The 24,774-nt window shown below is 40.4% G+C and overlaps 1 protein-coding gene across 1 annotated transcript in view; it reads right to left on the bottom strand.

Moving 5' to 3' along the window:
• LOC125466871 (uncharacterized) overlaps window positions 1-24,774 on the bottom strand; it is a 108,820-nt gene that overhangs the window by 45,242 nt on the left and 38,804 nt on the right. The window contains exons 16-21 of the mRNA XM_048561980.2: window positions 23,987-24,101; window positions 18,972-19,091; window positions 16,397-16,477; window positions 12,757-12,878; window positions 8,112-8,238; window positions 4,533-4,658 (exon numbers count right to left, since the gene is read on the bottom strand). Coding sequence (XP_048417937.1) covers window positions 4,533-4,658; window positions 8,112-8,238; window positions 12,757-12,878; window positions 16,397-16,477; window positions 18,972-19,091; window positions 23,987-24,101 — 691 coding nt within the window. The remainder of the gene's footprint in view (window positions 1-4,532; window positions 4,659-8,111; window positions 8,239-12,756; window positions 12,879-16,396; window positions 16,478-18,971; window positions 19,092-23,986; window positions 24,102-24,774) is intronic.

Below are 24,774 nucleotides of genomic sequence, written 5' to 3'. Positions count from 1 at the left end.
TGGACCCCATTCCCTCTTGATTCCAGGCACATGGCATGAACAATGGACAATTCAAACAAATACAGAAACTACTGAGGCGCTGAGGTAAATGTTCAGAGTTTCTAGATAACGTCTATCTTGGTCTCAGAGTACATGATAGGAATGTTGGGTATGAAAAGTGAAAATTTACTCTTTTGTTCTAACACTGATATCTTTAAATGACCCCAGGCAGGTAATCAATAATTGGTAACACATCCCATTAAAAAAAAATAAAGAAAGTCAACGCACTGTGCAATATGTTAATGAACTACACTATGCCAAATGTGTGCTTTGTCAGGCGGAAGCGCTTAAATATAGTCCAAATGTCCCAATTACTGATCATTTACTATTGATCCTTCCTGTCAAGCGTGTTTGTGTAGCCATCGAGTGAGGATTTAGTACTCAGCTGTGACGCCCTCTCTGCTGGAGTTGTTTGTATATGAAGAAAAGTCATAAGGGCAAAGTGCCAAAAGACAGCCAGCATCTAAAGAAAGGGAAAAGGTGTAGGAGTTGCTCTGTTATTAGGGGAAAGAGAAACTATGTCAAAAAAATACAAAATGCAATTTGATATTTTGCCAAATGTGTTATTTTCTGTTTCAAACTGCAAGACAAGTAGAAAAGCTACAAATTTTGAATTTTCAGTGAAGATTATCAGATAATCACATAGTCATAGTCATAGAGCTGTACAGCATGGAAAGAGACCCTTCGGGCCAACTCATGCATGCCGACTAGCTATCCTAAATTAATCTAGTCCCATTTGCCAGCATATGGCGCTTATCCCTCTAAAACCTTCCTAATCAAGTACCCACCCAGATGCCTTTTACAGGACATGAAGTTGGCTGAGGTTTTTCTTCACATCAAGAAACAAAATGTGTCAAAATTGTGTCCAGAATTGAAAACTACCTTCTTGAAGATTCAATCTAAATCAATGTTGAGCATTTGCCTTTGCATAGTAAAACTTCAAATTATTATAATTTAAAAAAATTAACAAAGCTAAATTCATAATTTAGTTCAAGTAATGTTTCTGAGATAATGGGAACTGCAGATGCTGGAGAATTCCAAGATAATAAAATGTGAGGCTGGATGAACACAGCAGGCCAAGCAGCATCTCAGGAGCACAAAAGCTGATGTTTCGGGCCTAGACCCTTCATCAGAGAGGGGGATGGGGTGAGGGTTCTGGAATAAATAGGGAGAGAGGGGGAGGCGGACCGAAAATGGAGAGTAAAGAAGATAGGTGGAGAGAGTATAGGTGGGGAGGTAGGGAGGGGATAGGTCAGTCCAGGGTAGACGGACAGGTCAAGGAGGTGGGATGAGGTTAGTAGGTAGATGGGGGTGCAGCTTGGGGTGGGAGGAAGGGATGGGTGAGAGGAAGAACCGGTTAGGGAGGCAGAGACAGGTTGACTGGTTTTGGGATGCAGTGGGTGGGGGGGAAGACCTGGGCTGGTTGTATGGTGCAGTGGGGGGAGGGGACGAACTGGGCTGGTTTAGGGATGCAGTGGGGGAAGGGGAGATTTTGAAACTGGTGAAGTACATATTGATATCATTACGCTGCAGGGTTCCCAGGCGGAATATGAGTTGCTGTTCCTGCAATCTTCGGGTGGCATCATTGTGGCACCGCAGGAGGCCCATGATGGACATGTCATCTAGAGAATGGGAGGGGGAGTGGAAATGGTTTGCGACTGGGAGGTGTAGTTGTTTGTTGCGAACTGAGCGGATGTGTTCTGCAAAGCAGTCTCCAAGCCTCCGCTTGGTTTCCCCAACGTAGAGGTAGCCACACCGGGTACAGCGGATGCAGTATACCACATTGGCAGATGTGCAGGTGAACCTCTGCTTAATGTGGAATGTCATCTTGGGGCCTGGGATAGGGGTGAGGGAGGAGGTGTGGGGGCAAGTGTAGCATTTCCTGCGGTTGCAGGGGAAGGTGCCGGGTGTGGTGGGGTTGGAGGGCAGTGTGGAGCGAACAAGGGAGTCACGGAGAGAGTGGTCTCTCCGGAAAGCAGACAGGGGTGGTGCGGTCGGATTGTAAATGGCGGAAGTGTCGGAGGATGATGCGTTGTATCCGGAGGTTGGTAGGGTGGTGTGTGAGAACGAGGGGGATCCTCTTTGGGCGGTTGTGGCGGGGGCGGGGTGTGAGGGATGTGTTGCGGGAAATACGGGAGACGCGGTCAAGGGTGTTCTCGATCACTGTGGGAGGCAAGTTGCGGTCCTTGAAGAACTTGGGCATCTGGGATGTGCGGGAGTGGAATGTCTTATCGTGGGAGCAGATGCGGCGGAGGCGGAGGAATTGGGAATAGGGGATGGAATTCTTGCAGGAGGGTGGGTGGGAGGAGGTGTATTCTAGGTAGCTGTGGGAGTCGGTGGGCTTGAAATGGACATCAGTTACAAGCTGGTTGCCTGAGATGGAGACTGAGAGGTCCAGGAAGGTGAGGGATGTGCTGGAGATGGCCCAGGTGAACTGAAGGTTGGGGTGGAAGGTGTTGGTGAAGTGGATGAACTGTTCGAGCTCCTCTGGGGACTAAGGGGGTGGCCAGGGGCACCCGCATGGGCCCCAGCTATGCCTGCCTCTTTGTAGGTTACGTGGAACAGTCCCTCTTCCGCACCTACACAGGTCCCAAACCCCACCTCTTCCTCCGGTACATTGATGACTGTATCGGCGCCGCCTCTTGCTCCCCAGAGGAGCTCGAACATGTCATCCACTTCACTAACACCTTCCACCCCAACCTTCAGTTCACCTGGGCTATCTCCAGCACATCCCTCACCTTCCTGGACCTCTCAGTCTCCATCTCAGGCTACCAGCTTGTAACTGATGTCCATTTCAAGCCCACCGACTCCCACAGCTACCGAGAATACACCTCCTCCCACCCACCCTCCTGCAAAAATTCCATCCCCTATTCCCAATTCCTCCGCCTCCGCCGCATCTGCTCCCACGATAAGACATTCCACTCCCGCACATCCCAGATGTCCAGGTTCTTCAAGGGCCGCAACTTGCCTCCCACAGTGATCGAGAACACCCTTGACCGCGTCTCCCGTATTTCCCGCAACACATCCCTCACACCCCGCCCCCGCCACAACCGCCCAAAGAGGATCCCCCTCGTTCTCACACACCACCCTACCAACCTCCGGATACAACGCATCATCCTCCGACACTTCCGCCATTTACAATCCGACCCCACCACCCAAGACAATTTTCCATCCCCACCCCTGTCTGCTTTCCGGAGAGACCACTCTCTCCGTGACTCCCTTGTTCACTCCACACTGCCCTCCAACCCCATCACACCCGGCACCTTCCCCTGCAACCGCAGGAATTGCTACACTTGCCCCCACACCTCCTCCCTCACCCTTATCCCAGGCCCCAAAGATGACATTCCACATTAAGCAGAGGTTCACCTGCACATCTGCCAATGTGGATTACTGCATCCACTGTACCCGGTGTGGCTTCCTCTACATTGGGGAAACCAAGCGGAGGCTTGGAGACCGCTTTGCAGAACACCTCCGCTCAGTTCGCAACAAACAACTAAACCTCCCAGTCGCAAACCATTTCCACTCCCCCTCTCGTTCTCTAGATGACATGTCCATCATGGGCCTCCTGCACTGCCACAATGATGCCACCCGAAGGTTGCAGGAACAGCAACTCATATTCCGCCTGGGAACCCTTTAGCCTCATGGTATCAATGTGTACTTCACCAGTTTCAAAATCTCCCCTTCCCCCACTGCATCCCTAAACCAGCCCAGTTCGTCCCCTCCCCCCACTGCACCACACAACCAGCCCAGCTCTTCCCCCCCCCCACCCACTGCATCCCAAAACCAGTCCAACCTGTCTCTGCCTCCCTAACCGGTTCTTCCTCTCACCCATCCCTTCCTCTCACCCCAAGCCGCACCCCCATCTACCTGCTAACCTCATCCCACCTCCTTGACCTGTCCGTCTTCCCTGGACTGACCTATCCCCTCCCTACCTCCCCAGCTATCTTCTTTACTCTCCATCTTCGGTCCGCCTCCCCCTCTCTCCCTATTTATTCCAGTTCCCTCTCCCCATCCCCCTCTCTGATGAAGGGTCTAGGCCCGAAACGTCAGCTTTTGTGCTCCTGAGATGCTGCTTGGCCTGCTGTGTTCATCCAGCCTCACATTTTATTATCAAGTAATGTTTCTTATTGTTCTACTGAAAATGTGAAAGGTACTGTTTTAATGCTACAAATTAATACCTCACAAAACAGTAAACCCACACTACTCAACAGTGCATAATGCAGCAATTCATGTGAAGTCAACCTACCATTAGGTCTAACCATCCCAGTGTTAAACTGCTCAAATTACTCTTCCCTGATACAGCATAGATCAGATAACAATTATTTTTAAGTTGTGTCGAGCTGTCATGGCTTAAAACAACAACAGTTTCTCTCCTCAGATACTGTCAGATCTGTTGCTTATTTCCAGTATTTTCTGTTTTTAATTCTAATTGTACAGCTTAGCTTTTTGACAGTTTATTGCATGTAAACTGCATATCATTCAAATAGTCTCACCTTAAAGTCAGGATCGAATGCATAAATGTCACGTTTTTTATTATGGGTATAACAGAACTCATAACGGCAGACAGCATCGGGCCGTGGGTAGCACAAGCACACTTTAAGAAGGGACTTCAATAGTTCCTGGGTTAAAATAGATTGCAATAATTCAGAGCAGAAAATTAAACCCAACAAAAATCATTGTAAATTTTAGATGTCCAAAAATAATTAATAAATTCTTGAATAAAGAACTTCTCAAGAGGGTTGGAATGAGTATTTCATCAACACTGCAGATATCCATAACTTGAGCTCAAATGTGCCAAATCAGCAGCTTATTCAGACTAGTCGTAAGTCGAATGTGTTCACACTGCCTTCTACTCTGTACAAGAAAATGCATTTTAATTTATTCCAGTTATGACAAGTAGTAATCCAGTTTTTCAAATGTTATTTATTTTTTAATGGGAAACAGGCATCACTATTCAGGTCTGAGTTTGTTGATTATCCTTAACGTTTCTTGAAATGTGAGCTTTGCTCATCCATATCGGAAGGCAATTAAGAGTTAATCTCTTTGTTATGGGTCTGGAGCTACACACAGACAAGATCAGAAAATTTACTGTTCTTCAGTAGAAACATCTTTAATTGTTCCCAAAAGGGTAGCCAATAGTTAGTGAGCTTCTGAGGTCTTTCTAGAATCTTTCAAATCTAGATTTACTAAACAAAAGAATTTGTTTAAATTTGAACAGCTACCATGACAGATTTGAACACGATCTGGTTTATTGGTCCAGTAACATTGCAATTACATCACTGTCTCCTCCACTATGTCTCCATTTAACTTGTTTTTCATCTCCCATTAATATTTTGTTCCAAAGGATGTGAAACATCCTAATTTCGGATTGTACTCTTTACAATTGATTTCAGTCTCATTGCAGTCTTGATCACTGTCCAATGCCCTCCAATCACCTTCCCTAATAACACAATTGGCAATATGCCACCAATCATTATAAACGTAAATGCCTACATGTTTCAATTGCAATCACTATTCATAATCTATTCCAATTTTTTGCATCAACATGCATTTGTCTTCTCCACTTCTGTATGCACTGCTCTTACTTTCATTAGTTTACTCATGTTCTAATAAATTCAAAGCTATGTTACCTTCTATGTTCAATTAACAATTACCCTCTCCTCCTCTTACATTGGCTTCCAGTTTCTCAATACCTTAAATTTATCCATTGGCTGGGCCATTGCAGCAGAAAAAATGATTGCCACATCCCCATATCATGCTTTATGGCAACCTGCCATCAGCAAAAACGAAAAAAATCACAAGGTTACCAATGTCTGCAATACAAGCAATGCAAGTCTCCCAAGTTGACATGAATCAGTCTGGCATTATTTCCATGCAGAATCAGGAGGCTAGAGACTTAGCTTAAATAGTGACAGCCCCATCAAGGTTTATTGTGAGAGTTGAGCAGTACTTTATTTTCTATTCCTGGTTCAAAAAGTTACTCGTGATAACTCAGGATTCAGAAGCAAAAATACTTCCACTGAAATCAAGCAACTCCTAAGATACTGTCCATATGGTGGAAATTTGTATACCTGTCCCTAAAGAGGGAACACTGTGTCCTCATTAATATATGCAAGATTCTCAATGCTTCATTTGACTGGCTGGTTACAACAAATATTGGCCTAACAAACCTAACAGTGGCTGAACACAAACTCAGACTGGATGCAGCCACCTCAATTCTAAATCTGTCACTGTAACCTGCATGAGGAAAAGACACAATGCATACCAATTTCTAGCTCATTCTGGCAAGTCTCTTAAACAAACCTCAGAGTGCACTCTCCTCAAGAAAGAGAAAAGAAATGCTAAACCCATCATCTTTATATTAATATGATGTGATTAATATGAATTAAAGAAAAACAATCTTCCAATGCATCTTGATCTTGAGGGTTTAATAAGGATCAAAATTTCAAATGCAGCTTGCAAAAATGTGTTTGTGAATAGATGTGCACAAAAATAATTTCAAAAAATTCTAGAATGCGAAATTTCTTCCACAAAGGATGCAATTAAGTAACTCATCGGTATTGCAAGAATGCAAGTACTGGTCAAGTGTGCCAGTTCAGTATCCAGCTGCTCACACACAATACTCGTGAGTCAAACATTTTTACGCTGTCTTATATTATGTGTAAAAGTATTTTTAAAAAATAACTGAATGTATCCGGTGTCTCCATCTGAACTGATTTTCATCTCTATCCATACTATTTTTTCCTAAATTCTTTTGAATTACCATTATAAAATATTAGAACCAGAATTTATGTTGGGGTGATAGCAGGGCTTTTAAGATTGGTTTCAAACTCTCTGGGGTCCTTGCTGCAATCCAATGTACTCTGATTACCCAAACTAAGAATGTGATTGGCAAAGCATTCAAACTGCCTGTAAAATACAAGAACATATTCCATTATATTCTTTGTGAAGGTATGCGGCTGTCCCCTTTGGTGCACAATCCACTTCATTTCCAGCTTTGTCACTTCCCACTTTCTTGGTGTCTGATTCACTGTTCATTATAAACATGGTTGATCTGACTGTAGTCTCAAATCCAGTTTCCTTCCTGTCCCCTGTAACTATTACTTCCTTCGCAAATTGAAGATGTTTAACTTGGCCCTGAGTATATTCACTGCCCACTGTCCGCTATTCTCTGTCGTTGCACCACCTGAAGTCTGTATGTGTCTGAAATGCCTTCTTGGTGTTGAGTGTTTGTTCTACCTTGTTTGCCAACATTGGCAGCCAAGTACTCATCCATGTAGGCCCTTGAACTGGAAATTCCTTTCTGTATCTCTCTGCCTTTTGGTATTACAGAACTGCCTAAAAAATGGACCTCTTCAGCAATCTTTTTGGATATTCTTTCCAAAATTTCCATCCTAATGAGTTGAGTTGATGTCTATTTTATGCAGATTGCTGGAAATTCTCCACATAAAAACTATGAACACAACTTTTGTAAATACAGAGTGAATGTGAGTGAATCCACTTGTCAATGTCTCACATTACTTTTTCTTGTTTCTGCATTCTAAATCAGTAAGGCAAATGTTTAACTCCTATCTCCTTTTTGAATGAGTAACTAAAAATAAGGTAGAGCCTATTCTGGGTAAAGTTAAACATCAGCCTACACCAAGCCAAACAGCCACACGTTTATCAGTAAATCTTCCCAGAACATCAATGACAGTGCATCCTATTTTGTAAGGCCACATTTAGCTCAGTGTCCCTTGACACTGTCAACACCTGCAATTCAAATTCATAGGTAAGTCAATTTCTAATTTTTCTTTTTTAACCAGCTTTGAAATTTGAAAGCGGATCTTTATTTGATAGTCTCCTACTAAACAGAGCCATTATCATCCAAATTCTTAGTTTGTAATTTCTCCTATATAGGGTTCCATGCTCAACAAAATGATACAGTAAAGTTGGAAATTTATTTAACGATAATCGTGATCCAAGTTATACACTTCAGGACAGTTTAACGACAGAAGATCTCACAGTTCAGTTTGTTCAAATGACCAGCACCAAATTACTTGAAGAGAAAAATGCACAACAGTATTTCTTACTTTCAGTACCCCATCCCTGGTTTCTTCAATTACTGTATCTGTGCCTGGCCACGTTTGAAGTCCTGGAACCAAATTACTCTCGACCAGTGTAAGAGACTTCTCTAAAGTTGATCGCGCTTCTTTATACCTAGAAGAAAGAAATGCAATTTTAAATTTTCCTCCTCATGTTTTGAATAATCATTAGTTTAGTGACAGGATAGATTTCTAGCAAGCAGCTATCAGTCAACCATAATTCTGACAATTTCCAATTATACCGATCAGAGAAACCTGCCATACAGAAATAGTAGTGTCAGCTAGGAATCTGGTTTGCCCATTTCTCAAATCAGATATGAACTGATGCAGTTGTTTGGCAAACCTCAGCAACTAAAAAGAGAAATTCCAATATCTTAAATCTCAAAATTTGAAAACAAATGCACTCACCTTTGTCATTTTCTCACACAGTAGTACAAAAGAAGAACTACAAAATGGAACACGTTAACACATTTGAAACTGAAACAAACTGACTTCGTACAACAATTAATCGAACAGTACATTCCAATATTCATTTACAGAACAGCTGCAACTGGACAATGGATGCATATTAGATGGCAATCCATTGCTTGAAAGACAATAGGTAGTAGATAACCATTCTCAATATTCAGAAACAAATAATTCCATAATTTATGAAAGCCAATAGATGATTATGGGGTGTAGAGCTGGATGAACACAGCAAGCCAAGCAGCACCAGAGGAGCAGGAAGGCTGACGTTTTGGGCTTAGACCCTCCTTCAGAAAACTGAAGAAGAGTCTCGGCCCAAAACATCAGCCTTCCTGCTCTGATGCTGTTTGGCCTGCTGTGTTCATCCAGCTCTACACCTTGTTATCTCAGATTCTCCAGCATGTGCAGTTCCTACTATCAGAGATGATTCTAGGCCCGAAACGTCAGCTTTTGTCCTCCTAAGATGCTACTCAGCCAGCTGTGTTCATCCAGCTCCACACTTTGTTATCTGAGATGATTATGGGTTTCTTGTTGACTCTAAACAGTTATTAAATGCAGTCGAATATCAATATGACTGAACAGATGGCCTGTGAACCAGTGCTAAAAATTTTTCTAGTGCGCATGACGTTATCCTCTTCTCTTACATTTACATCAGATCTATATATCTCATTGCAGTGCCAGAATCTAATTGAGGCCTTTAGCTTGAAAGGCAATTCCAAACAATCTTCCTACTAACCTACCTAACATTACAGACTGTTTGCATCTTCCTCTGCACGTTCCAAACATCTCCATTCTTGCCAAGTTCCCATTACTAGAAAACTGACATTGAAATCCTCCTTTATATTCAAAGACTCAATCTCTAGCCACATATTCTACATTTTCTTGACTGATTCCACCGTCTCCCTTCCACATCAGTGGCTCTCCTTTCAATCACTGCACCTGCTCTCTGGCACTCTCCATTCAAACAGCCACTTGTTTCTGCACTTTCAAAAGCCTCAGTAGAAACTCTCTTTAGATATGCCACTGTTTCCTAAAAAATTTTTATAGTCTGTATCTTTCCATGCTGCTCTGTCCATTAGTTTCCCCACGCTGTAAAGCATTGGTTGATATCTTTTGTAAGATGTACATTGTTTCAATGTATTAATTAAAAACAATTTTTTGCCACTAAGCCTTAAAATGACATTAGATTATATGATCAAAAGTTTGATCAAAGCTGTAGGTTCTAAGAAGCTACAGCATGGTTACTCTCCCGTAAATCCATTCTTACCTATCATGTCAGAGTCACAATCAGATGCTATGGCTTCTCTTAACTCTGTTGCAAAAACAGAGACAGATAGCCAAAACAAATCAACCTTTCTACCTCTGCATTTACAACGCAGTAAAATTAAACAAAAGCTTCCAACCCCACCATCCAAAGCAGTCATTCCAATGGTTCCTAGATAACAAAGTGTGTAGCTGGATGAACACAGCAGACCAAGCAGCATCTCAGGAGCACAAAAGCTGACGTTTCGGGCCTAGACCAGCTACACACTTTGTTATCTTGGATTCTCCAGCATCTGCAGTTTCCATTATCTCTGATTCTAATGGTTCCTAACCAGACTTCGTGAATAATTAATTTATAGACATGGGATTTGTATCGTAAACACAAGACCTAGCCATATATTATATGTAACCTCAGCAGAGAGAAAATTAGGCAACACATTAAGCTGACTAATATCTATGCTTTAAATCTGAAATGTTTACTTTCAGACCCTATTTGCATAAAAGACAAACACACACAGTTAAGGAATAAAGAAAATAACAAAACTGGCCAGTTCATTATGTTCACGATGCATTGTTTCACAGGTATAAAGATAGGCTTCTTGGCTGCTGTTCTCTGAAACGGTGATCAGGGTTACATTCTCAGTTCACCCATGCAAAGGAAGCAACATCTCCAGTCAACTTTCTACTTTTCTGGCTTCTGGAAGCTGATGTAGCAGATTACACAGGGAACTTTTAAATCTTCATGTTGTCTCCACAGCAGGTCAGAATCACTTGTCATAAAACACAGCTCAAAACAAAACTGTAAAAAAAAAAGTGTGGTTCTGCCCTGACTGATTGATCGATTCTTCTCAAGGCATCAATTCCATTCAACAACTGCCACATGCTTAAACTTGAGTCCCTTCCCGACGTGCCAGAACCAGTTCCCAGGTACTGAGTGATAATGGGAACTGAAGATGCTGGAGAATCCAAGATAATAAAATGTGAGGCTGGATGAACACAGCAGGCCAAGCAGCATCTCAGGAGCACAAAAGCTGATGTTTCGGGCTAGACCCTTCATCAGAGAGGGGGATGGGGTGAGGGTTCTGGAATAAATAGGGAGAGAGGGGGAAGCGGACCGAAGATGGAGAGAAAAGAAGATAGATGGAGAGGAGAGTATAGGTGGGGAGGTAGGGAGGGGATAGGTCAGTCCAGGGAAGACGGGCAGGTCAAGGAGGTGGGATGAGGTTAGTAAGTAGGAGATGGAGGTGCGGCTTGGGGTGGGAGGAAGGGATGGGTGAGAGGAAAAACAGGTTAGGGAGGCAGAGGCAGGTTGGACTGGTTTTGGGATGCAGTGGTTGGAGGGGAAGAGCTGGGCTGGTTGTGTGGTGCAGTGGGGGGAGGGGACGAACTGGGCTGGTTTTGGGATGCAGTTCGTCCCCTCCCCCCACTGCACCACACAACCAGCCCAGCTCTTGCCCCCCACCCACTGCATCCCAAAACCAGTCCAACCTGCCTCTGCCTCCCTAACCTGTTTTTCCTCTCACCCATCCCTTCCTCCCACCCCAAGCCGCACCTCCATCTACCTACTAACCTCATCCCACCTCCTTGACCTGTCCGTCTTCCCTGGACTGACCTATCCCCTCCCTACCTCCCCACCTATACTCTCCTCTCCACCTATCTTCTTTTCTCTCCATCTTCGGTCCGCCTCCCCCTCTCTCCCTATTTATTCCAGAACCCTCACCCCATCCCCCTCTCTGATGAAGGGTCTAGGCCCGAAACATCAGCTTTTGTGCTCCCGAGATGCTGCTGGGCCTGCTGTGTTCATCCAGCCTCACATTTTATTATCCCAGGTACTGACTTTGTTAAAAGCCAAATGCTATCATCTGTTTAAATACAATTTTCCTTCTTGGAACACTGTCTTTGGCAGAACTCTTTTTTTAAAATGGAGGCTTAGCTTGCAATTAGCCTCTAGGCCTGGCTTCACATAAATCAAAGATAATAGGAACTGCAGATGCTGGAGAATCCGAGATAACAAGATGTACAGCTGGATGAACACAGCAGGCCAAGCAGCATCAGAGAAGCAGGAAGGATAAAGTTTCGGGCCTAGACCCTTTTGCAGAGAAAAAAAAAAATTCTGAAGGGTCTAGGCCCGAAACATCAGGGTTCCTGCTCCATTGATGCTGCTTGGCCTGCTGTGTTCATCCAGTTCTACACCTTGTTATCTCACATAAATCAAAGCTAGTTTAGGATGTTCTTTTCCATGCAACAAACAAGCTGTCACCAAGTCCACAAGTCATTGCCAGCTCGCAAAATTGATAAAAGGAAACTAAAAATAACGAGAAATCAGCGAGGGTTATAATACTACTGCAGCAGTTACTCTGGGATCTATTCTTGTCCCTTCCATTTCCCATCAACACTCTGTCCCTTACTGACATTATCTGAAACACATCAGGTTCAACATGAGTACTGCTGACACCAAGCTCCCCCCTCATTCCTTGTGCTCTTTATGGTGATATAAAAGTATGCTAACTTATACTATTCTATTAACACTCTCTGATGCTCAACAACAACATTGTAGTTGTGATCCTTCAAGCATCTGAAACCAAATGTGGTTTTTTATACTTATATCAGATGAGAATACATGCCTATGACAAATCTTGACTCTCTTGAAAATATTTCATTCAGCCCTAAAATCAATTTTAAAATGCATTCATCACCAAAAAGTAATCAGTTTGGTTCTTAGAAAGGATAAACGCACACTAATGCAATGGAAAATGATTGACTAAGTCTCGAAAGTACTAATTATGCATCTGTCATGAAAGATCTGCAGTATATTACAAATATCTCATTAACGTGGTGTCTACCAATACTACGCTCATCACTAATGTACAAAGTTTCATAATGTAAGCATTTACAACTATACTACCTATTCCATTTGAGGTAGACTCGACTGAGACCATAATACGAGAGGCAGTTGAGGCGACGTGAATCTTCTTCCTTGAACTCTTCAAGAATTTTCATAAAGTGTTGCTCAGCCTTCAGAATATTCTATGAAGACAATAAATTTCAGGGTACTTCACAGGTCTTCCCTTCGTTTTCATATAATATACTCTAATGCTGAATGACTAAATGTTTATCTGCAACACTTCAATTGCAACCTTTTAAAAATTGACAGTATATTGTCAGCCAATATTTTAATTTTAATAATAGATTTCATTCACCTAACAATGGAATTGTTCAGGCTGCACATCTTCTCACAACTGGCAAGTAGAACTCTTTTCTTCCAGTGATTCATAATGGATGTGAGACATGAACCTTTAGTAGGAGTCACTCACAGAGAAAAGTCTGAACTATGACTTTTAGTTGACTAAAAATTCAATCCAGTAATCCTTCAATTACAGATCCTCAATTTCAAAAATGTTTTAAGAGTTTCTTTATGATTTACAGCTTAAATAAAAAAGAAACAAAATGTTCTTACAAAACAAGACAATGCAATTAATCCCTTAAATTTAACCAAAATATTGAAATTCACCTCTCTCAAGGGGAAAAATGTTCAAAAAGTCACTTATGAAGTTAGGTGACGGCAAGTGAATTTTGTTACTGAGTGAAAACACATTAAACCCTTGAAGATCGACTGCAATTCTGAGTAATGCAACATACAATTCCTAGAATGAGAAATCTCATTTTTAACTCTAAACTCTACAATGTGTTAATGGGAGATGATGACATACTAGTAATGTCAGTGCACTAGTAGCCTAGAGGCCCAGCCTAATGCTCTGAAGACAGGTGTTAAAATCCCATCATTTGCAGCAAGTGAAACAAAAAAATAATTAATTTTAAAAATCTAGAACTGAAGCCTTAATCTGTAATACTTACCATGAAATTATCAACGCTACACTAAGTCAGTTTTACACCAGAGGTTGTGGGACTGCTCCAACTGCAATCAGAATTTAAGATAGTCCAGATGAAATTTTAGTTTAGTCTTTGTTATCAGTTTTCTCAACAAAAAATTAACGTGCTTTCTTCCAAAGAACAGCAATACAACACTGCCCAGAACTTGCTGTTCAAATCAGTCCCAGACATCCAATGGAACACTGCACATAAAATCATGGGAAATGGGAGCAGTCAACCACTTGGCACTCAAGCCTACTCCACCTTCAACTAGAAGGCAATTGATCACCTACCTTAACATTAATGCCTCATTGTACCTATCCCTTTTGTATCTTTACAGTCAAGAAACGTATCAATCTTTAATGTTCTCAATGACTGAGCTTCCACAGACAGCCGTCTGAGGCAGAAAGATGCAAAGATTTGCCACTAAGTGAAAAATTCCTCCTCATTTCAAACCACTTACTGTGAGACTGTTTCCTGACACTCAACCGAGGAAACATCTTTCCTGCATCTACTCTGCAAATCCTGTCAGAATTTTCTAAGCTTCAATGAGCTTATTTCTCATTCTACTAAACTCTAGTGAGTACACAGCCAAATAGTCATTGTTAATGCAAGGTTTAGACAGTGAGCATCAACAGATTATTAAACCATGGGTAGAGGTCTAGAACAGTCAACGTCTAGAAGCAAGAACTCAAACTAACACTCGTCCCACAAATAAATCAGAGAGCTCAAACCAATGTTAATGCCTTACAACTGCATCAGCTGACAGCAGCAAACTCAGCATAGACCTCTAAGAACCTCTGAAGATGACAGGTGGTAAAAAGACACACTGGTCCATTGATCAGGCCTGGCACACTACACAAAGCCATATAATCTCCTATGATGGGCAAAAAGAATTAAAAATCTAAATCAATAATCCAGTTTGGTAACTGATAGTTTATAGATTATTCATCTCCAACAGATATCATAATAGGATTTTCACAAATTATTTCTGAAAACATCTTGTGGTATTTTGCAGAATCTCAATGTGGAAGCAGGCCATTTGGCCCATCGAGTCCACACTGACCCTTCCAACACTAGCACGCACAGACTAAACCCCTACCCTATTTCTGTATTTCCAATAGCTAATCCACCTGCCTGCACACCCCTGGACATTTCCGGGTGATTTAGCATTGCCAACCCAACTAACCTGCACATCTGCTTCTCTCTTCATAGATGCTTCCAAACTTGCTGAATTTCTTCAGAAAATTCTGATTTTATTTCAGATCTCTAGCATTTACAATATGTCGCTTTTTGTTTCTGAAATAGGATTGGTTTGTTCAAATAAGTCACAGCACAGATGGAACACAAAATGTGAGAGATTTTACTTCCTTCGGAGAAGTTCATTGTTATTCAGAGTTCAGAAATAAATATAAGATGTAAATTTAAAAAGGTACAGCTCAGATTCTTTTCCTCACTGTGAGCAATCAACAGTCTCTCACCTAACCTACATTTATTGTGTGTAAATTTCAAGGTTTCTCTCACACTATTTCATCACATAACATCACAGCAGAACACAGTCCAATCCTAACTCAATATATCCAACTCCAACTGCAATTGGTAGTTGATGTTCACATGAGGATTTTCTTGCCTCCAAAATCTTGTAGACATCTTTCAATTAGTTAAGCCTCACACTTCATGTTTATCTTGAATTGAACAGTGAGTTCACTACCACAAGGAGGCAAATACAGGAAAATTTGTGCTATCTTGCACAGGGTGGAACTGGATGGCGTCAGCAAATCAAGGGTACCAGTTAACTCATTGCAGTTCATATGTGTCAATAAAAAAAACTTGCCTTGTCATATATGACAACGTGCAGAGGCTTGGAACCTCGCCACCTTTATTTCTTTTTACTGCAGGTAGAGGGAAAATTAATTCAACCCCCAGATGCTTCTTTTGCTATCTGTGCAGACTAATATCATCAGTATTTAACATGGTAAGAGTGATATCTGGAAACAATATCAAGGATTCCCATTAATGGAGCACTGGATAACACGAATGTTACTGTAGCACTGATTCATTCAGAGACTAACTAGATAAAACACATGTGAGACAAAGGAATAGATGGCGATGTTGATAAGGTTAGATGAACAGGGATACGAGGAAGCTTGTGTGCAACATAAACACTAGAATGGATCTGTTGGGCTGAATGGCCTGCAGTGGATTTTGACGTTTAAACAAGTCAACACCATTTAACTTAGTATCAATTAGCAAATTCTCCTGGTCTGTATGCTTGCTAAAAATTGCTTAAAATCCATTAACCATCAGAACAGCACTATTGTGTAATTTCTCCTTTAAATGGTCATCACTGAACAAACTAATGTTTGCCAATGCATCAGGGTCAAATGTTAATAAATCTTTTGGGACTGCGCTGTGTTACCATATCAAAGTGACCATTCTCCATGAGAGAACTGGGACATGTCTTTCAATCAGCCTTTAAACTGTGGAAAGCATTGCAACAACACCAAATTTCTTTCTCACCCAACATCAGCAAAAATGATAGAGATAAAACAAACTAGGAATCAAATCTGAGACTCACCAAGCTGAACACTTCAATGTCAGACAGAAACCCATATTATGCCGTACGCCATCAAGAAGTTTTTTATTTTTTTAAAAAAGGAGCTTAATAAAAATACCTGAATTACACCGTTTCCTAGATATGATAGCCCACAGGCATATTCGATAAGAATGTACTCCATGGTAGTCAAGTTGTACACCTGTAAAAGAAAATTGACTGTAAATAACCAATATGCAGTATGGCATTTACCAACAGCTGCAATTAAATATGGAATATGAGAAAGACAAATACAACTTATTCAGTTAAACATGTGCAGCACATTGAATTGTAACACTTCCCAAAGAATATTATCTTGATCACAACCAGGTGTCAAAGTGGTTGCCTGTGACTGGCTGCTGTGAAAGGAATCATAATTTGCCCTACCCAGACAATTTTTCACCATGAGGGACGTCGCAGAATAAAAGTGCCACTGCACATTTCTAAAAAGGAGTGTTGACTGGAATCTTTCATCATGGGAAATGGGACTGGCAATGTATGAAAGAGTACCATCCTCAGAAAATACATACTTATTCAGTTAGCATGTTAATGATTGTCAGTGCTTACGATTCCGTTGGTCCCCGAGAAGCTCAGGGGGAGGTGTGGATTTTAACGCTGCTATATGAATATTTCGGCTCCGCACTCAATAGCCTATTTCTATGGTGTTTATCACTGCATTTTCCCAACAAAAGCTCTGCTGCTCCCATCCAATAACCCTTGATGATCAAATTTTAACTATCGGAATTAACACAAGCATATAATCGCACGCGTGCGCGCGCACACACAGACACACACAGACACACACAGTCCTGGTGCAATAAAGTTAGAAAATATTTGAATATAATTTTACGACACATTTCACAATTAAGTCCTCTTCAATTTAAGATTCTGCTGGGGAAAAACTCTTACAAATGTTAAGGTTTCAGACTTATGTTTAGCAGAGGCTGCTTCCTAGCAAGTATTCACAGAGGAATTTGAAAATAATTGAATGAAAACAATTTCCTGGTTGAAGTGCTAGACTAGACTGAAAACTAGATTTTACACGTAAATGGATTATTTTTAAAAACCACAAAAGTTAGGGCCAGTTTCAAAAACATAAATATTAGAAACATGCACACCGACCTAAAGTACAAGTCAAACAACTGGATACATAGTGGGATTAAACTTTAGCTGGGTTTGAAAACAGATCACCGACATGAAAGGATGTTATAACTTTTGAAATCTCAAACCATAAATTAATGAACAAATGATAGGTCAAGTGAGTTTAATATTTTAATAACAAGGATACAGTTGCTCTAAAACAACAAAAACTGAATAAACGCAAGAAAAGTTTACATTCAGTAGCGAAGTGAACTTGGTCAGAGAAATTACACGGTACTTCTTAATAAATTTTATACACATGAAGACTTCCTATTTAGTCTAGGACCTTTGTTTTAGCAGTTGAAAGGTGATAAATGTTTGTTTACCATCTCAAGATTATGTAAAGAGTTGCTATCTATTTACTAATTTTGGTTTTGTTTCTCAAGAAATGTGCGATTTTATAGGTTAAAACATAGAACATTACAGTGCAGTACAGGCCCATCCGCCCTCGATGTTATGCCGTCATGTGAAACCAATCTGAAGCCCATCTAACCTATACTATTCCATTATCATCCATATGTTTATCCAATGACCATTTAAATACCCTTAAAGTTGGCGAGTCTACTGCTGTTGCAGGCAGGGCATTCCACACCCTTACTACTAGTAACCTATCTCTGACATCTGTCCCATATCTATCACCCCTCAATTTAAAGCTTTGTCCCCTTGCGCTAGCCATCACCATCCAAGGGAAAAGGCTCTCAATGTCCACCCTATCTGATCATTTTGTATGACTCTATTAAGTCGCCTCTTAACCTTCTTCTCTCTTACGAAAACAGCGTCTGGCATTTTTTTAAAATAGAAACACAGAAACTACGAGCAAGATTAGGGCATTTGGCCCAATCATCATGACTGATCCTCCATGACAACATTTCATTCCTGCTTTCTCTCCATACCCCTTGATGCCTTTAGCATCAAAAACATCAATCTCTGTCTTATATATACACACGTGGTGACCCAGCCTCCACATCCTGTGGTTAATCATCTTTACGTTCATTTGAGAAATGTTTCCTCATCTCAGTCCGACATGGCTTACCCCATTTCCTGAGACTGTGAACCTTAGGTCTAGACTCCTCAACCAACTACCTGCATCTAGTCTGTTCAGCACCATTACAACTTTGCACATTTGCTTGTTGCGCCTGTTTACTTTCATAGACTGTTGCACAACAACATCCAGATCCCTTTATACATCCACATTCCCAACACATCACCACTTAAATAATACTGTCTTTCTGTTTTTCCCAGAGCAATGTGTAACTTACATTTATCTATCTTATACTGCATCAGCCATGTGTTGGCCATACATTACTTGCATGGGACAGAATGGAAGACAAATGCTTTAAATAAAGTTAATATTTTTCACCAGATCTTTTTTCCCCCCTCATCAGTTGATGAAAGTTAAAAGTCAAACTGCAAACAAGAGCGATGTAGCAAATATTCCAGGCTGCAGGACTGCAATGACCAAACAAGAAATATTTCATAACATTAAAGTTTGTAGCATTTTAAGTTCTCAAGCTTACCTTCTTTTCTTTTATGAGTTTCAGGGCATTCAAATAGTTCTCCTGGGCATTTCTAAAATTAGATGCCATCAGTGCCTGAGAAGCTTCTTTAAGTTTGCATTTTAGCAATCTTTCTTCCACCTGCAACACAAAAATCAACTGATCAATAACAAACTGATTGGCCCTCATAATGAATCTAATTATTTCTCATTTTGCCTTCATGTAAGTTATTTTATTTTACGAATACTGTCATCAGATCATAAGTGAAGGCAAAAGAAAATTTTTTTTTAATGACAAATACATTGAAAGAGATGAATTTTGAATGCATTTAACTCCATAGCATTACACACTGTAAATAAAGTTATGTCTGACTTTTATAAGAGACCATTTTCAGTAAACTTGTAATTTTTCACATAATTTTTGCATTGAAAGTGAAATGTGATTTTACTGAAAAAGCCAAATTGATGTAAAATACTGTATTTAAATCACTTCATAGAATCAAAGTTAGATCCACAACAGGAAAAATAATGATTAATTTAAGAGGCTTTCACAGAAGTGATTTTCCAAGATAATTTCTTAAGTGTTTAAAGTTAGGAAGCCCACTCTGAGGTACATCTACTAGATGAAGCAGATAAGGGGTATTTAGAGGTTTTCCATTCATCGCACTACTGGAATGACTAGCGTAACCACCTCTCTCTCAGGGACTGCAGTTGCATACAGATTGGGTTACAGCTTTAGATCACGTTTCTTGCATGCCTGCCAACAATGCTTCCATCTGCAATCAAGGAACTCCTTACAGATTAGACTCAAACAGTTGTCAATCAGGTCAGCAGTGTTTTCCCCAAAGTTTGTGAGGAACTCACAATTTTCCCATTTTTAAACAAATAATTACATGTATATCAGTCATAAAATGCACTTAAAGATGTAAGTTCACTGTAAGCTTATTTTCTGGGAAGCTAACTGCATACAGCTGTTATTGGAAATTTTTCAATGGCTATGTCAGAATATCAATTTCCCTGCAGAAAGAAGGGAAAAATAACTGGCAACATTGCAAACTTCATCTAGAAATCTTTCCAATTACCATTTTTGAGAACTTGCGTGTCTACTTCAAGGAATAATGTCAAGTGTGCAGGTGGAGATCCATTTATAAATGTAACTTCCATCCCAATAAAGATTCTCATGGAACGGAATACATTACACAGATAAATTGTGAAGCTTATACATCTGATTAAAATTCTCAGTGGTAAGTAAACTATGCTTTCTTATTGCATTTGAAATCAATTAAATACTTGTACAAATTTAAACATATTCTCTTACTGGAATAATCTCAAATACTTGCCATGGATAATTACTTTCCATACACGTTAATTATTCCTACAAAAGACCCAGCAGTTCTGTTCATTGAATGCATATCTCAAAGTGGAAAGATTTCAAGTCACAGGGCACTGGGATCAGTATTGGGGTCAGGATGGAAATGCTCCCATGTGACTGGCTTCTCTTGTACCATGCTGTGACTCGTGTCCTGGCAAAATCGAATAACTAGTTCATCAAGGGCAACAGGGATTGGCAGGATTCTAGAGGGGGGACATACAAGCTAACACAGCACAAATATATGGCCAGTGTTTCCTCTAAGCTGTGCATGTGCACAGCGGTTTCAAGGTTTCACACATGGCAATCAGTGTTAGTGCGATCGTGGCACGTACTTCAGTTACAAAATCGCTGCCATGCACAGATCTCAAAGGAGCAGAGAGAATGCTGGACATGGCAGCATTGCAAAGGCAGCTGTTTCTGTAAGGACACCTAGAGGAGGAGGGGCAAGGGTCAGAGTGTGCAAACATATTTTTAAAAAGCAGCAAGTAAAAGAGGGGAAAGAAAAATGGCAAAAGAAAAAAATGGCTCTTTAGTTAAGTGCCTGAAATATTTGGAACAAAATAAATAAACTAATGGTCCAAAATAGATGATTGGGAAGAATTTCATAGCGATTAGGGAGACATGGTCACAAGGAGATCAAAGCTGGGAACTAAATATTCAAGGTGTTGACATTTTGAAAGGCACAGTCAAGGTGGTTGGTGGGGTGGATTGCTTTGTTAATTGAATGAAAAAACGTACAATAGCAAAAAATGATCTTGGATTGCAAAATGTAGAATCCACATTGGTCGAGGTAAGAAATAACAAAGGGAAGGCGACAACAGTGGAAATATTGTATCGGCCATCCAAAAGTAGCAGTTTTGTAATACAGAGAATAACTCAGGAGATAACGAGAGCATGTAAAGAAAGGCAGTACACTGATCATGGGTAACTTTAATCTTCACACTGATTGGGAAAATCATATGCACAGAAGCAGCCACAAGAAAAGTCAATGTATTTGGACAGGTTTCCTAAATCATACTGCAGATTCAACCAGGGATCAGACTATTTTGCATCAGGTAATGTGCAATGAGGCAGGTTTAAGAAATGAGAAAATAATGACCATAACACAGTAGAATTCAGCATTCAATTTAAGAGTGAGATTCTTGGGTTGGAAATAACTGTGCTTAACTTAAATAAGGGTTGTTACAAAGGCATGAGTGCAGAGTTGGTTGGAATGAACTGGAAAGTAGTTTCGAAGTAAATGTGGTTCAGGAACAATTTCAAATGTTTAAGAGAAAAGTTCATGACTCACAACAAAGACATATTCCAGTAAGGAACAAAGGATCCTAGGAAAGGGATGAGCCAAATGGTGCTTAGGCAAAGAAGTCAAGGGTAGTATCAGATAAAAAGAAAAAAATGCAGCAAAAATCATTAGTAACCTAGAGGACTGGGAAAGTTTTAAAAGCCAACAAATGATGATCAAAAGAAAATAAACTAGCAAGTAACAAAACAGTCAGGAAGATCTTTAGAGACAACGCAGTATGGAGCTGGAAGAACACAGCAGGCCAGGCAACATCACAGGAGCAGGACAGCTGATGTTTCGGGTCAGGACCATTCTTTAGCTTTAGACATATAAAAAGGACAAGAAAGAGGCCAGAGTGGTCATGGGCTCCCAACAGATGGAGAGTGGAGAAATAATAATGGAGAACCAGGGAATGGTAGAGCAGTTGAATGCATCCTTTTATCAGTTTTCATAGTGGACCATGCTAATACAATTTAAAAACTACTAATATAAAGGCATTAGTACCATTTGTAACAGACCACACTGAACCCCCCCCAAAAGTACATTAAGAAGATAGCTTTAAATTAGGAAAAACTAAGATTGAGGCCAAGTTTAAGTTGTGTTCCGGGTGCAATTCAATTGGTCAAACTGTCAGGCTTAAAACAAAACACACTTATTCACACACTTTAATTAAAATACAGACAAAATAAAAATAAAAGATTAGGCTTAACTATCAAAGTTCTTAACAAAATATGTATTAACTACTACTAATTAACTTAACTAATGAATGCAGCACAATGGTGCAATGGTTAACACTGCTCCTCACAGCGCCAGAAACCTGGGTTTGATTCCAGCCTCAGGTGAACTGACTGTGGAGTTTGCACATTCTCCCTGCGTTTGAGTGGGTTTCCTCCAACTGTCCAAAAATGTGCAGATTAAGTGGATTTGGCTTGGTAAATTGCCCAGGTGGATTAGCCAAGGGAAATGCAGGGTTACTGGGATATGATAAAGGAGTGGGTCTGGGTGGCAAGGTGTTCAGAGAGGCGGGACTGGATTTATTGAGCCAAATGCCCTGTTTCCTCACTGAAGGGACTCTATGAATAGTTCCAAGACAGTAAAATTCCATAACCACACTCTCGGTAAAGGCAAATTCAGTGAGTTTGAGAATCTGACATCAGTGGTGGGTAGGATTTACATACATTTAGAAAGGCATGGAATGATTAGGGATAATCCGTATGGCTTTGTGTGAGAGAAATATGTCTCACAAACTTGACTGAATTTTTTTTAGCAAGTAACAAAGAGGATTAAGAACATAAGAAACAGGAGCAGGAGTAGGCCATTGAGCCTGCTCCATCATTCAAGAAAAAAAAACTTGTACAGGACTGCGCAGTTATATTTTTTTCTTCAATTTGTGATTTTTGCATTCACTTTTCAATGCAAAAGACACATACTTACTCTGCACTATTACTAAATGGTTAGCAGTCTTCCAGCACTGTACTCCAAGTGCCAAGGCTTGGAAATGACTTGGCAGTGAGATTCTCAAAGCCAAGTAGGATTCTATTCCATTCCCTATATTCAGACCGATGTAAGATTTGTTGGGCCATAAACCAGGAGCAAAAAATTCTGCTAATTCAGTAATTCTCAACCTTGTTTGGCTTCTGAGACTCACTCTCCTGTTACAATATTAACTTCAATCCATTATAATTCAAATTAAGCTTCTGCTCTGTACAATAATTATTTATGCAATTAAATATATATAGTTTTCTTCAACATGAAATTGAGTGAGAGACATGGACAGTAAATGGAGGCCAGTGCCGCAGCTACAAGCAGGAAAGTTTGGTTACTGATTGCTGGCTGAATGGCTCTTGTGATCAAGCTTGGGTTTAAAAATCCAAAGGGGAGAGACAGAAAAACAGGATCAGATGGATTGCACAGCCTTGCATTCTACACATTCCCTGGTTAGTTTTGGTGAATCTGGTTCTCCAGTTAAGAACTTGTCACAAGTATTATACCCTGCTTACTCACCTGCCTGTTCCCACAGTCCCACATCAGCTATCAGTCCCCACAACACCTCACATTTTAAGTTATCATCTTCATCTTTAAATCCTTTTGATTGCTTTATTTTTCCCTTATCATCATGACATTCTCCAGTTTACAACCTATCAAATACTTTGTTTCTTTTTAGCATTTTAGCTCAATTCATACATTTAGACAAGAAAGTTGAAACAGACATGAGAATAAAACATTAAGTGCTTTAAACATGAGGATGAAGGTTTTATGCAAAGTGCTGGGGGGCGAAGAGCTAATGCTATTGAGGACAGGCATGATGATTAAGACAGGACACAGACAGCAGGATTTCTCTCACTCTTGTGCAACAACATTTTTTTTAAAAAACTGTTCTTACCTCAGAGCTCATTTCCAATTTGCTCTGCTGTTCCTGCTGCACTTCCTTCGGAACACACAACATATGCTGCTTGTTCTCGCTGCTAGTTTCTTCCATTTCTTCTGACACTAAATCACTGCAAAACAAAGAATGTAACAAGCATTTCTGTTTCAAGCCAAAATAAATTATTCTTACATTACGAATGACAGACTTACAACTTGTCAGAAAGAAACATTTTCAAAACATCACAGCAACGTGATCTTGTTTCCAAATGTTAATTTTAAATATATATATGGAAATGAAATGAACATATGGTCTTTGTCTGCCATGGAAAAATCAAAATTACTGAACTTAAGTACATAAATTTCTAGCATTCATTTTTTAAATTGCAACCATTTTAAATGTCACGTACATGGCCTTATTCTTCTCAAAGAAAGAACAAAGAATGAAAGCCGCTGAAGAAACACAGCATCTGTGGAAAGAAAGCAAAGTTTTTTTAACATGAACTTTGCTTCCTCTCCACAGATGCTACCAGACCTGCTGAGTTTCTCCTATAATTTCTGTTTTCAGTTCAGATTTCCAGCATCCACAGTTCTTTGTTTTATACAAAAACATTAGAACTAGGAGCAGCAGTAGACATTTCAGCCCATTGAACCTAATCCACCATCTGGTACAATCATGGCTGATCTCATCTCTATCTTAACTCCACTTTCGCCTGCCCCCTTCAACCTTTTACAAATTGAAAATCTATCTCCTCAAATTTACTCAATTTCCCAGCATCCACCACACTCATGGGTCTTACAGTCAGA

This window comes from Stegostoma tigrinum, chromosome 32 (assembly GCF_030684315.1).
Source record: "Stegostoma tigrinum isolate sSteTig4 chromosome 32, sSteTig4.hap1, whole genome shotgun sequence".
In the NCBI taxonomy this organism is placed as follows: domain Eukaryota; kingdom Metazoa; phylum Chordata; class Chondrichthyes; order Orectolobiformes; family Stegostomatidae; genus Stegostoma; species Stegostoma tigrinum.
The sequence above is the reverse complement of the archived record's forward strand: the minus strand, read 5'-3'. Positions and strand labels throughout refer to the sequence as shown.